This window comes from Hyperoodon ampullatus, assembly GCF_949752795.1.
Source record: "Hyperoodon ampullatus genome assembly, chromosome: 10".
Lineage (NCBI taxonomy): Eukaryota > Metazoa > Chordata > Mammalia > Artiodactyla > Ziphiidae > Hyperoodon > Hyperoodon ampullatus.
Window position 1 is genome coordinate 77,697,382 of NC_136923.1, and position 16,647 is coordinate 77,714,028.

The 16,647-nt window shown below is 41.6% G+C and overlaps 1 protein-coding gene across 1 annotated transcript in view; it reads right to left on the reverse strand.

Annotated features, from left to right (window-relative positions):
• Nucleotides 1-898: 898 nt before the first annotated feature.
• The window catches only part of TNFRSF21 (TNF receptor superfamily member 21), a gene marked incomplete at both ends in the record, with an annotated part of 62,719 nt that continues 46,970 nt past the window's right edge, over nucleotides 899-16,647 (reverse strand). Inside the window, 2 exons of the mRNA XM_079713668.1 lie at nucleotides 899-1,128; nucleotides 2,447-2,675. Coding sequence (XP_079569794.1) covers nucleotides 899-1,128; nucleotides 2,447-2,675 — 459 coding nt within the window. The remainder of the gene's footprint in view (nucleotides 1,129-2,446; nucleotides 2,676-16,647) is intronic.

Genomic DNA, 16,647 nt, shown 5'->3' on the forward strand with positions numbered 1-16,647 from the left:
TTCCCTTTGGAAAAGGTGCCATTTGTCACCAGCACTTCAATTGTGACTTTCCAAAGTGCAGCAATATGTTCCAGAAGAGCTCAATCTCTAAAAGTTGAAGTTCAAGTTCCTTGGTGGCCCAGTTGTCAAGCCACTCAAATAGCAAGTCATGATGGCTTGTGAGGATTTCATGTCTCCAGCCCAGAGCAGACTAGCGTAAGGGGAGCACAAGTAAACAAGCATTCAACACGGTGTCCAGGTGGAAACCATACAATCAGCAACAGTGTGGTCAAGTTTCAGCCATAAATATGAACTATCCAACAAGGCATGTTAAAAAGAGATTTCAAGATCTAATTGCATTACAGTAACTCAATGGGGCCTTACGTTTCTTGAACCCTTAAGAAAATTCATAAATGGCAAATAATAAAATAGTAATAATAATAATAATAATAATAATAAAGCAGATGTGAATGTTGAGACATGAAGACAGCTTATAGCATTCACAAGATGCTATGACACTTTTAAGAAGTTAAGAGCCTCATAATCCAGTGTGTGGGAAAAGCCACACTGTATTTGTGATATATTAAGTGAATTTAAAGTGCACAGAGCAATTTTGAGAATACATACAAAGGCAAAACAGAGAAAATATGGAACCTAAAAAAACTTCAGTGGTGGATATTCTGAAACAGTTGAAAAGGCTTATATGTTAACTTCCCAGGAGGGTTTTTAAAAAGAAAGAAAGAATGAACTCAAAACACTGGCCATATACTCTGTTAAACACACACACGCGCACGCACGCGCGTGCACACGCGCACACACACACACACACACCAAAAAACAAAAATTAAAAAAAATAAGAATAAAAACGCCACCCTGCCACTAAATTGAGTAATTTCCAGAGTGCAGTATTCCTCGTGTTCTACAACAGGTCGGGAAGATGGCTATAAACAGAGTCCAGGAGGGTCTGGCTGGCTTCCTGGCTCTTGACTCCAATGATCTCAAACAGCCGGTCCAGCTTGTCCTCGGCCTGAGGAATCTCTTCAATCACCCGCAGCTCCTCGGGATTCAAGATGTGGAGCATGTCATCAAAAATAGGCTGCAAGTCGCAGGGGTCCAGGCGCACCTGTCGCAGCACTGTGTCCTTCTTTTCTGCAGGGAGGAGAGCAGAGGGGACAGCTGTAACGGGACTGTACTGGGGGACGGAGGAGAGCTAAGGTGACAGCGACCCTCTCCCCAGGCTGTCCCCATCCCACCCCACAAGGTGAGGGAGTGAAGCTCAGGCACATTGGTTTTTACCGACGTTGCACCGTAAGATAACAAACAAGATGTGCCTAACAGAGATCAGACAAGGATCTGCTTATCTGCTTGAATGCGTTGTTGATGGAACGTGACATTCGCCTAGACTCAAATGACGTCTCCGAAATTCTCCTGAAACTCAGGAGAATGCTGAAATACTTAAAGAAACTTTAAAAAAACAAAAACAAAACGTCACTACTTTCCCCATCTGTAACATGTTAGTAAGCAAAGATATGAGCCCAGCCTTTCCCCTCAAACATTCCAAGTCAATAATCGGCTTATCTGACTTCCTAATTACATTGTTATATTTTCAAATTAAACTGCTTAGAGCAAAAGCACATAAATAAGAAAATATTGCTTCTTGGGTCATATCTTACAATGGAGTGAGGAACTATAACTTCTATTATCATTTATAAAACGTATTCTCTAAAATATAATATGTAACATAAATTATAAACTAAAATATAAATCTTTATATAAGTATAGAGATATATGAATATATAAAGTATAAAATATGTAAAATAGAATTATTTTATAAAGATATAAAAAACAACATAAAGTATAACCCTTCTGGTAAAATATAACCGGTGTTACCCAAACTAGGAAATTTCTAACAAAAACCTGTCATCAGTATAGTGTACATGCTAATTCCCTACCCTGCTATTCAAAACTGCAAGTGGCAAATTATTTACCAAAAGTACCAACCCATGATGTTTAAAACATTGTTATTTGCAACCAAGCTTAACAGAGCGAAATTTAATTTCAGTCACTAAAACCTCTACTCCAGACTCTCAAGATAAGTTATACTTTAAATCCCTGGATTCCGCAAGCCTAGTAAATAATTTGCACACACACAAAAAAAAAAACCTGCCAGACTACACGTTATCGGACCTTCCCCAAAACACACACTCGATAGCATCATGAGGATCAAGGGTGACCGATACTCCTGGACACAGGCTCCTGGCCAGACAGTCGGGGCTGTAAAGATTTTCTAGGCAGGTCCCGACTAGCTAATGATGTCATTTCGCGCAGGCCAGCCTCACCTTGGAGTCCAGGGCAGGTCATTTAGATGACCCAGCCCCTACTGGAATGGGGAACTGATGGAGGGAGAGATGCCACGGGCTATTTGAGGGGAGGCTAAAGAATGAATGTGGGTCTGAGCCATCCGTACCTTTGGTTATAAAGGATCCGGTCCTGCTCAGCGCCGAGGAGCCGCTGGACGTGGAGTCACAGCGAAGGAGGGGCTCGGACTCGTCCACGAAGAAGCCCTTGTTCTTATCCAGCGGGGAGGGCTCCACCGTCAGAAGCGTGGAATTCTCAAGTTTCGGGTTGGGGCTGGCAACCGGGCTCGTGCTAAGCGGGCTGGGGCTCCTCGGGAGAGCCAGCTTGTCAGTTTCCAGCTGTAGAAAGAAACAAACAATTTTGAATTATATACTTCAAAAATTATAGAAACTGGGACTTCCCTGGTGGCGCAGTGGTTAAGAATCCGCCTACCAATGCAGGGGGCACGGGTTCGAGCCCTGGTCCAGGAAGATCCCACATGCCGTGGAGCAACTAAGCCTGTGTACCACAACTACTGAGCTTGCGCTCTAGAGCCCACGAGCCACAACTACTGAGCCCGCGTGCCTAGAGCCCGTGCTCTGCAACAAGAGAAGCCGCCGCAATGAGAAGCCCGTGCACCGCAACACAGAGTAGCCCCGGCTCGTCGCAACTAGAGAAAGCCTGCGCGCAGCAACGAAGACCCAATGCAGCCAAAAAAAAAAAAAGAAAATTATAGAAACTAAATGGAAAGCATCTGAAAAAGAATATACATATATGTGGATAACTGCATCACTTTGCTCTACATCAGAAACTAACACAAGATTCTAAATTAACTATACTTCAATTTTTTTAAAAATAAAATAAAAAATAAAGATAGAAATAATTTTTAAATTAAAAAAATTAAAGAAAAAAATGAAATTAAAAGCCCTTCTTGGATGCTTTTTTTTTTTGGTTCCATTTAGTATTTTGTGGATAAATTCTCCCATTTGGACAGTCCATAACTTACATTATTGCTAGATACACACACACACACACATACACACACACACACACACACACACACACCCTTCAAAATGCACGAGAGGATATGTATGAACATTAAAAATTAGGAAGCATATGCACCAAGCTGTTACCTCATAGGAGTGAAACTTGGGCAAGAAAGTGAGGAGGAAGATCTCCAACAAAAATATAATTTCGTACTGCTGGAAATGGTCTTAGATATTATGCAGCATATTCCCCTCTGTTTCGGGATGAATTCTGTGCCCCCAAAATTTGTATGTTGAACTCATAACTCCTTGTACCTCAGAACATGACTATATTTGGAGATAGGGCCTTTAAAGATGTAATTAAGGTACACCTGGGCCTTCCTCCAATATGACTGATGTCCTTATAAGAATAGATTAGGACACAGACACACAGAAGGGAAGCCATGTTGAAGACACAGGGAGAAGATGGCCATCTTCGACACGCCCAGGAGAATCAACCCTGCTGACACCTTTATCTCAAACTTCTAGTCTCCAGAATTGTGAGAAAATACACTTCTGATGTTTAAGCTTCCCAGTCTGTGGTAGTTTATTATGGCAGCCCTTGCAAACAAATACACCCTCTCTTTTACAAGTAAGGAAACAGGCCCAGAGAAGGTAAGTGACTGTCTTTAGGGCACCCAGCCAGGAAGTGGCAGAACTAAAACTAAACCCTCCGTTTCCTGATTCCCATTTCAAACTAGCTCAGGAAGTAAATAAAACTGCTTGAACAAAATGAGAACAGGAGAACACCAGAGCAAGAGCGGCTGGAAGGAGAGAGGGAGAACCACCCCGCTGGAGCCAGTGGATAGGCTCTTCAGGATGTAGGGGAGACCGTGAAGCTTGTATTCCAGGGCAGGGATCAGAGAGACGATAACACGAAAGCAAGCAAACAAGATGGTTTCAGATGGAGACAGTGAGCATCATGACCGCTCCGGCTGGTGCATGGAGGCTGGATTTTAGGGAGGTAAGAATCAACACAGGAAGACTAGTTAGGATGCTGCTACAGTGAGTGGGCAGGTGACGTGTAATCATGGCTTGTACCAGGGTGCACAGTGGAGATGAGAGTAAGTGATGAGTGGTATCACCCCATTTTGCAGGTGAAATGACTACGGCCCAGAGAGGGCACACAAACCCAGGGAGAAAGTCAGTGCTCAACTCAGGCCAGCTGGACATCTCTAGTTGCCCCTGTCATTTGACACCGTACCCTAGAAATCTGGCAGACACTGGTGGCACCTCCTAGTCAGTTGACTTATATTTTTATTGGTTCTTCTGGCACAGAGGGAAATCTGCGAGCCAGGTGGCCAGACGACACGGGGCCGGGTGCAGACAGTGATGTGCACTCTTCCCGGAGCTGTTAATCACTGCTCATTAGAAACCTCATGACTCGACTCCCACTTGTCAAGAGAAACATTTTCAAGTTCCTCAATCAGGAAGACATTGCCCCTTGTTTCAAAGGATGACGTTCTCCAGTTGTAAAACGCACAAAGCAAAGCACAACTGCCTCTTTTACAAGCCTTACGGCCTGAGAAATTCTTGCAACTGTGCAGATTCCGAAGGCCTCTGACACGGCAAATCTAATGTTCCAACAGCATTTTTCCCTTGTACAACCACCCACATCCTGCTTCTGCTTCCAGTGCAGTCTTAAGGCTTAGATATCACGCATTCCCACCAGCCCCCTTCTGATCCACAGACAAGTTTTATGGATACGCTTTTAAGATTTGAATTCATTAGGCCCTGGCATGCATGTGCCCCTCCTCCCTGAAAATGCACATGGCCACTCATGCCAAAACATGTTTTTTATTCACTCAATTAGACAAAGAACACTTGTCTACACTCTGGTTCTCAGGGACAGTACATTGGATGACCCGGCCAGTCAATATAGTGCACTGTTCTTGCTTAAGAAAAGGAATTCCTGCCCACAAACCACATGCCAACAGCCTAAGAAATCCACCCACCTATTTCCTGAACTCAGTTCAAAACTTTCAATATTTAATATCCCCCCCCCAATTTTGCCAAAGGATATTATCAGTGGAAATTAAGTACATGACTTCTAACATGATTTCGAAGGCAGAATGCTGAATTGGTGCTGTCCAATCATTAACAGTGAGTCAAGTGAATGGGAAAATGCTGCTAGGAATGGTTTTAGCAGCTCCACGATGGAGCTCAGAACCACAGCTAAAGCCAGAGACCATTTGACAAGCATCTTTCTAGAAAATCTATTCCTCTACCAAGTATAGATATCTGTCACTATGTACAGGATACACAGTAGCTGGCTGCATTCCAGATTTCTCTAAAGTTACTGGCATTTTTTTCCTAGCAGGAAAAAAAAAAAATTGCCCCTAGAAACTTCCTTCTTTCCTCCCTTTACCTTACTATTGACAATATCCATCAAAATTGTTTTGCAGCACTGCAACTCAAGCATTGTGTTACCTGTGACTTCTCTAATAAGAAATTGAAGCCTCAGGGTGTGTGGAATAAATTAATTCTTTATTTTCTTAGTTCAGAAAGTTCATGGTTCAGTATTGAGTTTATGGCAAATAAAGAGCACTTATAATAAGATTCAGATACTAAAAAAGAAGGCAAATGCTCTAAACAAGAAAGCTAGATGTCCACAGAAGCGGGTTGTATCCTCTTGGAAAAGATTTGAACATACACTTATCCAAATAGTCACAAAAGAGATCCTGAGTAAATTAATGTATTCCTTTTTCTCCTTTAAGCTTCCCAAATTCTCTACAGGGCCATATTAACTTTTATAATTAGAAAAACAATAAATGTTATTTTTAAAAGCAGTCACCACTGATAAGTATATTTTCCCTCTGTTAACTGGACAATGTGGCTGCAACAGCTCTTATTTATATTGGTAGCCAAGGAACAGGACAGGTGGAAAATCATCTACTTGGCTGAGCTCCTCTCTTTACTTTTTGTAAGCATTCACAGGCACAAAAGGGCAACACTCCTCCCAACTTATTGTGGTGATGCAAATATTAAGACTTAAAAGAAAGGCCTCAGGGAAAACTTGGCCAGTGAAGGCAATGGATCCACCAGATATTTGAAGTCCCTTTGGAGAAACTTGAAAAGTAGAGTTCTTTTTGCTCTATAGCCATGTTGTAACCGTGCTAACTGAGAAGACTCATTTGAGAAATCAGGGTGAGACAGTAAGAGAGACCAAAAAGGGGGAGAAGGCAGGGATCATGAGGGGAGAGCTCCCTAAGTAACCCAAATCAGTACGAGTCTATTGTATGAACTTCAAGACCGTGAAATTTATTTTGGCCAAATGAGCCCCAAATGTCGTCCTGATTAGTTTCCATACAAATACACTTTGTCCTTCCAGATACTGTATTTATTGGTCTAAGCTGATAAGAAAAGAGAGATAAGTGGTTCACCTTACTGGACAGCTGAGTCATACCTGAAACTCCACTGCTGACCTGACTATTTTCCTTTCGGATTCCCAGAACCACTGAGTATGAGGAACCATCCAAACGGATTAGGTAAACAAGCTATTGATTAAAATTCGTGGGCTTGAATGCCTCTGAGCTACAGAGGTTTGAGCAGTATCGGTGAGAACAATGATATAACTTGTCCTGGGTTTGCATTGGAAAGAGCCATTTCCAGCTGTGTCCTTGCAACCGTCCACTCCTCCCTCAACCAGCTCCCCAAACTGACATGCCCGCTCTGGGTGCACAATCAAATCACAACTTGAAACTGAACCTCAAAAATAACTCTCCTCTTGGGCTTCCCTGGTGGCACAGTGGTTGAGAGTCTGCCTGCCGATGCAGGGGACTCAGGTTTGTGCCCCGGTCCGGGAAGATCCCACATGCCGCGGAGCGGCTGGGCCCGTGAGCCATGGCCACTGAGCCTGCGCGTCCGGAGCCTGTGCTCCGCGACGGGAGAGGCCACAACAGTAAGAGGCCCGCGTACCGCAAAAAAATAAATAAATAAATAAATAACTCTCCTCTTAACAAATATACACTACTATAGATAAAATAGATAATCACAAGGACCTACCATATAGCACAGGAAACTCTACTCAATATTCTGTAATAACCTATATGGGAAAAGGATCTGAAAAACAATGGATGTATGTATATGTATAACTGAATGACTTTGTTGTATACCTGAAACTAACACAACATCATAAATCAACTATATTCCAATATAAAATAAAAAGTTAAAATAAAATAAAATAACTCTCCTCTTTTAACATCAAACAAAACACACTTCCCTGTTGACTGGCCTTTCCGAGGATGACACACTGTGGAAGGCTGAAATGTTTCTCCAGCCCTGGGGATGGTGGAGCCATGGATGCTGAAGCCATTGTCATGGCGAGGGTGGTATATAAGTGAAACAAGAGTTTGAGACTACTTTGCTTCTCTCCTATGATGGAGCAGCATTCCTGAGGATACTCTGCAAACAGGCAGGGGTGGAAGACTCCAGCCCCAGAAGCCTTCTTTTCAGCGTGTTTCATGATCTTCATAGTCAACTCCTAAAAATCAAAGTCATGACAATCCTGGAACATCATGGCAAAGGAAGAAAGGAAATCTACCACTCACTAGCTGTGTGGTCTTAGAAAAACCGCACCCCTTTTCAGATCTGTTTCCTCATTTCTATAAGAAAAAGGTTACTCTAGGTCATCTCTCTTCAAATTGTCTTATTGTTTGTCTCACTATGGCTCTTTCGTTCTCCCCCCTCCCCACCTACAGACCCCAACTCCCTTTCTCCTTCCAAGTTACTTCCACTGGTTCCTCAACTAAGGTTTACCACTGAGTTATTTTCAATTACTATCCAATTACAATCTCCCTGTGGTTGCACAATTTGTTTTCATAAAACTAATTAACAACTTTGATGCATCAGTGATCCCCTGAAATGAAGCCTTAATTACCCAGCCCTGATGCCCCTTGCCAATCTGCTAAAATGGTTCAACTTAACCCCTTGGTTCCTGGCATCACCCAATCAGATTCCACAAGATCCTTTTCTCTCCCCTCTGTAGCCAGATATGTCTGATAGACTCAAGAAGAAAGCTCCTTACAATTAAAAATCACCTTCCTACTGAACTTTCCCTCCAGACCTCATCATCCAACACTTAGAAAGAAGGAAGAATTCTCATGTTACATTTGTGAAAACTTCTGTCACTTTAATGATGGTTTTCGAAAACCCATTTGCTAAATTCAATGGAAACTAATTGCTATTCCATCTGAGTTGACCAGCTTGTTACTCAGATCCAGTAAACAAAAAGGGACTTTAAAAAATAAGCCATCATCAATACTCTGCTAAACAACTCAGCATGAAATATATGGAATCCATTTGATGTTAAGGTAGCTCTTATTAGCTCCATTTTACAGATGAGAAAACTGTGGCTTTAAGAGGTTTAAGTAACCTGCCCAAGATCACAGAAGCCAGGACTCAAGATCAGGTCGGGTCTAGTTTCCAAGTAATCCTCTTTGCTGAGTCATGTCACTTCCCTGTCTGGACCCACTGCAGTTACAGAAATTGACAAACCCTGTAAACTCAATACAAAGACATCACATGACCACAAGGGGCTGCCGTGGTCCATCAGCCAGGGTGAAGGGGCCAGAGCCAGGGTCTGCAAGGACCTGTAACTCAATGGCAGATCTTGAAGCCCAGCTGGATGACTGCCCTGAGATAAAGATGAGAGATTATGTAATGAAACTTAAAAGCTTTTGCACAGCAAAGGAAACCATAAACCAGACGAAAGGACAACCCTCAGAATGGGAGAAAACATTTGAAAATCAAGCAACTGACAAAGGATTAGTCTCCAAAATATACAAGCAGCTCATGCAGCTCAATATCAAAAAAACAAACAACTCAATCCAAAAATGGGTGGAAGACCTAAATAGACATTTCTCCAAAGAAGATATACAGATTGCCAACAAACACATGAAAAGATGCTCAACATCACTACTCATTAGAGAAATGCAAATCAAAACTACAATGAGGTATCACACCTCACACTGGTCAGCATGGCCATCATCAATAAATCTACAAACAACAGATGCTGGAAAGGGTGTGGAGAAAAGGGAACGCTCTTGCACTGTTGGTGGGAATGTAAATTGATACAGCCACTATGGAGAACAGTATGGAGGTTCCTTAAAAAATGGCAAATAGAACTACCATATGACCCAGCAATCCCACTACTGGGCATATACCCTGAGAAAACCATAATTCAGAAAGACTCATGTACCACAGTGTTCACTGCAGCACTATTTACAATAGCCAGGACATGGAAGCAACCTAAATGTCCATCGACAGACGAATGGATAAAGAATATGGGGCACATATATACAATGGAATATTACTCAGCCATAAAATGGAACAAAATTGAGATATTTGTAATGAGGTAGATGGACCTAGAGAGTCTGTCATACAGAGTGAAGTAAGTCAGAAAGAGAAGAACAAATACTGTATGCTAATGCACACACATGGAATCTAAAAAAACGGTACTGATGAACCTAGTGGCAGGGCAGGAATAAAGACGCAGATGTGGAGAATGGACTTGAGGACACAGGTGGGGGGAAGAGGAAGCTGGGACGAAGTGAGAAGGTAGCATTGACATATATACACTACCAAATATAAAAGGGATAGCTAGTGGGAAGCTGCTGCATAGCACAGGGAAATCAGCTCGATGCTTTGTGACCACCTAGGTGGTGGGATAGCGGGGTGGGAGGGAGGCTCAAGAGGGAGGGGATATGGGGATATATGTATATATATAGCTGATTCACTTTGTTGTACAGCAGAAACTAACACAACATTGTAAAGCAATTATACTCCAATAAAGATATTAAAATTTAGGGCTTCCCTGGTGGCGCAGTGATTGAGAATCTGCCTGCCAATGCAGGGGACATGGGTTCGAGCCCTGGTCTGGGAAGATCCCACACGCCGCGGAGCAAGTAGGCCCGTGAGCTACAATTACTGAGCCTGCATGTCTGGAGCCTGTGCTCCGCAACAAAAGAGGCCACGATAGTGAGGGGCCCCGCGCACAGCGATGAAGAGAGTGGCCCCCACTTGCCGCAACTGGAGAAAGCCCTCGCACAGAAACGAAGACCTAACACAGCTATAAATAAATAAAAATTTTTTAAAAAAATATTAAAATTTAAAAAATAGATAAAGATGATAGACTATGTAAATAACCAGACACTTCAACTGTGGCCAATAACTGTTTTCTATTAGAAAATATTTCCGATCCCAACAGACCAGTGACTATTTAAAAAAACACAAATTCAATTTCCACTAAAGGTTTATCTCAAAGGAATTACAGTCACAAATAAATACATGACTACAACTATTTAAGGATGATATTATCTGAAGCTTGTTTCCCCCATTCTCCCAGCTGCCCATGTAATCAAGATCTAATTAGATTTCATGACCTCCCATAGGTCCATGTAGGTATGTAAGATTGGGCTCTGATAAAAACGAGCACTTTCCTCCTTGCTGTACCAATACCTCTTGATATCTCAATCTATGTAGTTCCTACCTTGAGAGAACAGGAATTCGGATGATAAGAAACGCTTTGTCATCCAAAAAGCTATGTGGTTCCAGGACTTCAGATCTACATGAGGGTTCAGATAATGATGGCTACCAGCCCTATCACAAAACATGTACCTGAATCTATTCAATTCCTAAGTTCAGATACTAAAGAATACCTGTATACGATGATTTCTCCCTAAAAAAAATAAAACAAATACACCGCCTCCAACAGAAAAGGGGGAAAATAGGTGAGTTTCTTTAAAGTTCCAGCTGATAGGGGACAGACTTTTAATTATTCTTCCGAGTGTGAATTCTTGTTCAATCCAACCCAGAGAAAGAGGTCTTAAGAAGAATAACCCAAATTTACTCAGCAAAAATTTTTGCAAACAAAAAGAAAAAAATTAAGAGGAAATTGAGAAGACGCTGATTCCTAAACCTTTAAAAGAAGGGTTAGCAGTTATAAGAAATTTGGACGGAAGTCTTAGAAAGAGGAACATGGACTGGAAATATATACACACATATATAAATAAAGCAAAGATGTCAAAATGTAATTGTTGAATCTAGGTGGTAGGTTCTGGGTGTTTGTTGTACTGTGTTTTAACTTTTCTTTGTTTCCTAAGTCTTATTTTTAAAAGTTAGGACAATAAATAAATAAAAAAGAAGGGCTAAGGGCCAAATAACCTGAAGACAGAAATTCCCCAAACTTTTCCTAGGCTTCTGATTATTTAGTCTTTTGTTGACCTTCCTTCTTTCTTCTCCGGCCCAGCCCAGAACATAGGAAAGGGAAGCACAGAGGGGCTTCCATTGCATAAGTAGGGAACAGTGCTAACGCTTAAACGTAAATCATCAGCTGGCAAGCGGACACTGCAGCATTATGCTGTCTAGATCTCCCTGGGTTCACTGGAGGTCACGGGATGGAAGCAGGAACAGGAGTACAATGCCAAGATGCCCTGTTCAGCTTCCCTGGGAACCCCTGCGCTAGACCACAGAGGCAACAGAGCTGAGTGCACACTGAGCTATGCACTGCCCAGGTAAGCTGCAAGCACCTGCAGAACAAAGTCACCCACCCTCAGGAAGCTCACAGGATTCACGTGACCAAAAACTGCCCAAACCACTGGGGAATTATTTTAAAAGACACCCCGCACGCCCCCTACATCTGTCCAAGCACAGGATAATTAAAGAATTTTGTTTCAACTGCAACCTTACTTAAGATTCCATTTAAACATTAGTCCAGGCGAGCTGGCCATGGCTGGTTTCTCCTTTAAGTATCTCAAGCCCCAATCAAGGCAGTTGTCAGAGTCTTGTGTTTATATGTCATCTGCTAATTCTGATCATGTCTAACAGTTCATTTCAAATCCACCCACGTTTAAGCCAAGGTGTGGTTGGTGGCCAATCCTTGCCTAGCAAGAGAACTTAAGAGGACTGGGTGCACGGTTGAGCGAGGGGGCAGCCACAGGAAGCCACAAGCAGTGCTGTGCAAAGCTGCCAAAACTGGTAAGAACCAGCTGGCTCCGGAGGGAGGAGAGGAGGGCGTGGCCACCAGCTGCTGGCACATGTGTCTGCCAAGCAGTCCAGGCTGCTGACATCAACCGTAATGCTGCAGCCCTGAGCTGACTCACCGATTAGCTTTCTCAAAAAAGGAAGTGAGGAGAGTAAGTCAGGGGGCCCCATCATTATAGGAGGAGATCTTGCTGTTGGAAATGCCTCGGGTTTTCGTAAACTTCACTCAATGAGACCTATTAGGAAACCTTTCCCACAAAAAAGCCTTTGGACAATTCTAATCAGGAAAAAAGGTTGCAAGAATCATAAGCTTGCCTTAAGACAAGATAGAAGTATCCAACTACGTAAAAGGAGGTCCTGTGCATTTCAAGTTTGCAAGGCACCTGTGTACTTAAGCTATGTACAGACACTTACTGTACAGTAGCTTTGACGCTTTATTTGGGGTACATTAATCTTACAGTATTTATCCACCCAACCCCAGACTGAGATACTGCTCCAAGGTGCCTTCAGTAGCTGCCAGTAAATTATTTTAATGGCTGTCTTGAAGTTAACAACTGTTATAATGAAATAGTCTACCTGGTGCTAAATAAAGCCTTTAGAATGTTTTTTAGAAAAGTATGGAGGACAGAAAATAATTTCATAGGAAATGCATGACCTTGAAATAAGAAGGGTCAAGCCAACCTTTGTGACTCAAGTTTTCTGAACGTCCCAAATTTGATTAAATTAGTGTTGTTTAATAAAATCGTTAACTGAATTCATGCCATTAGAATTAGACTATACATGGTACACAATGCCACAGGTACAAAAGGGGACCCTGAAAATACTTCCCCCTCACTAAATCCTGACTTTAGCTTCTCCATACCCACCCCGCAGTGTTAACTGTTACCAATTCCCCGTGTATTCTTCCAGACATTGTCTATACTTATACCAAATGGTAGGTACATATATTCTCCACCCCACTCCAGACCTTCTCTTTCATGTTTTACAATTTTGTTTTACAATATGGTGGCAAGGTATACATACACACTGTCCTGTACCTTGCCCGTTTTTGTTTAAAAACCCTTCTTGAGGTTAGCACATAAAGAGCTGACTCATTGTTTTGATAAGTGCATACTGTTACACGGTGTAGATGTTCCATAGCCTACATAACCAGTTTTCTATTGAAGTGCATTTGTGTTGCTTCCACTCTTTTGTTATTAATGAGAGATACTACAATGAATACTTATACTTGCATCACTCTGCACATATGTGGGATGTATATAAGAATATATGTAGGATGGGGTCAGGAAGGGATGGATTGGGAGTTTGGAATTAGCAGATGCAAGCTATTATATAGAGAATGGATAAACAACAAGGTTCTACTGTATAGCATAGAGAACTGTATTCCATATCCTGTGATAAACCATAATGGAAAAGAATATGAAAAGTAATGTGTGTATATATATATGTATAATTGAATTACTTTGCTGTACAGTAGAAATTAACACAACATTGTAAATCAGCTATACTTCAATAAAATAAATTTTTTTTAAAAAATTCTTTTTTTAAAAAGAATACATGTAGGGCTTCCCTGGTGGTGCAGTGGTTAAGAACCCGCCTGCCAATGCAGGGGACACGGGTTCGATCCCTGGTCCGGGAAGATCCCACGTGCCGTGGAGCAACTAAGCCCATGCGCCACAACTACTGAGCCTGGGCTCTACAGCCCACAAGCCACAACTACTGAGCCCGCATGACTAGAAGCCACTGCAATGAGAAGCCCAAGCACCGCAACGAAGAACAGCCCCCGCTCGCTGCAACTAGAGAAAGCCCGCATGCAGCAACGAAGACCCAACGCAGCCAAAAATAAAAATAAATAAAATAAATTAAAAAAAAAGAATATATGTAGGATGTATTCCTAAGAGTGGAATGTCCGTGGTCAATGGACATGTCCTTAGGTAGATGATACCAGATGGCCCTCTGAAGGGGCAGGGCTGATGTACAAACCCATTGGCAATGGATGCTGTTCCTCTTTCCTTATTCCCTTCACAGTACAAGAATGGTGTCATACCTTTCCCTCTTTGCCAGTCTAAAAGGTTAAAGCTGTATCTCAGTGTAGGTTTCAATTTGAATTTTTCTTATTTGAGCAAGGTAAAAAAATAAAAAATAAAAAAATAACATTCCATTGTATATATGTGCCACATCTTCTTTTCCATTCATCTGTCAATGGACACTTAGGTTTCTTCCATGTCTTAGCTATTGTAAATAGAGCTGCAATGAACATTGTGGTACATGACTATTTTTGAATTATGGTTTTCTCAGGGTATATGCCCAGTAGTGGGATTGCTGGGTTGTATGGTAGTTATATTTTTGGTTTTTTAAGGAACCTCCATACTGTTCTCCATAGTGGCTATATCAATTTACATTCCCACCAGCAGTGCAAGAGGGTTCCCTTTTCTCCACACCCTCTCCAGCATTTACTGTTTGTAGATTTTTTGACGATGGCCATTCTGACTGGTGTGAGGTGATACCTCATTGTAATTTTGATTTGCATTTCTCTAATGATTAGTGATGTTAAGCATCCTTTCATGTGGGTAACGACTAGTTTGTTCTCTATATCTGTGAGTTGCTTCTTTTTTGTTATATTCACTAGTTTGTTGCATTTTTTAGATTCCACATATAAGTGATATCATACAGTATTTGTCTTTCTCTGTCTAACTTATTTCACTAAGCATAATACTCTCCAAGTCTATCCATGTTGCTGCAAATGGCAAAAATTTGTTCTTTTTTATGGCTGGGTAGTATTCCAATGTATATAGTGTGTGTTTTCATTTAGTATATCTGGTGCCTGGTACAGGGCTTGAAACAAAATGGGTGTTCCATTAACGAATGCTAAATAAATTGCTTGTGTTAAACTATCTCATTTTTAAAGGCTACTAAAAAAAACAAAAAGCATGTGTAAGTCTGTGTGTGTTGGGGAGGGAGGGTATATCAATCCCAAGATCCCAAGAATCTGTTTCCCAGACTTTTCCCCCTATAACCTGTACTCTTCAAGCTCAACTACCATATTTCATTAATTCTATGATGGGATATTTCTTTTCACATTTTAACATCTCTGAAATAGGGATGTATCTAACAACTATAATTAGCAATGTTTTTATTGCTTTCTTAGTGGTACCTATAATAACGGTACATACATGGTTGCCATGGCATTCAACGAAATACAGAAATATATCTTAATTCTAATATTGACCTATATCTCACAGGGCCATGAAGCTTGCTAGATAAAAGCAGATGCAAAGCACCCAATGTGTTTGGGACACAATAGATACTCAGCAAACAATGGTCCCCTTTCTCCTTAATCTCCTTTTACAGAAAGTAGAGTGGTATTGCTCTTGAGTCAAAAAAGGAGAGTGTAGAATTCAAATTCCAACATGGAAAACAGTAGCTAAGATTTACTGAGCCCCCCTAGTAGATGTCAAGTGCAGGACTGGACATCTACAATCATTACCTCTACTATGTACACTCTATCTCACCAGATGCTTACAAGATGGCTACGAATTCAAGAAGTAGGGAATTCCCTGGCGGTCCAGTGGTTAGGACTTGGTGCTTTCACTGATGTGGGCCCAGGTTCGATCCCTGGTCAGGGAACTAAGATCTTGCATGCCGCATATTGTGTCCAAAAAAAAAAGGATATATATATATATATATATATATATGTGTTCTTATTTTCTAGGTATATTTTGGTGGGTCGCATAACCCTGCCTTCTGATGCTATCTTACAATTCCTCGTGCACACTTCTATTATACATTTGCTTATCCCACTGAATTGTCATTATTTGCACATCTCCATCTCAGTGAGTGAGCTATTGAAAGGCACACACCTTTCTTCTTTACATAGTACCAGGAACACAGCTGGTGCTCGACAAAAGATTGTTGACTAACTGAATGAAACCTTGGAGTATGATAACAAGTAGAATGGCCTGAAATGTCATTAAAAGTCAAAAGGCTTATTCATAGACATGGCTCCTTTGTACACAATAACCACCTTAAACACAAGCATCACTCAATGTACTTGGGCCCACTGTGTGTCAGCAATGCCTTTACAATGTCCCCTTCTCACCACCTCACAAGTTCCCCAGAGCCCACAGTCACACCCTGCAAAATTAAGTAACTTGACCTGAAATGACCTTCCACGCAGTGGTCACACAGCAGAAGTCAGGGGCTCGACACACGTGAGCTTAGCTAACATCTTAAGGCCTTAGGACAATAATCCCTGTTTTCTAGGAGATGATCAACTGGCAAGTTAAAGACAGATTTGAAAAGCCAAGAAGTCAACAGCTAAAGG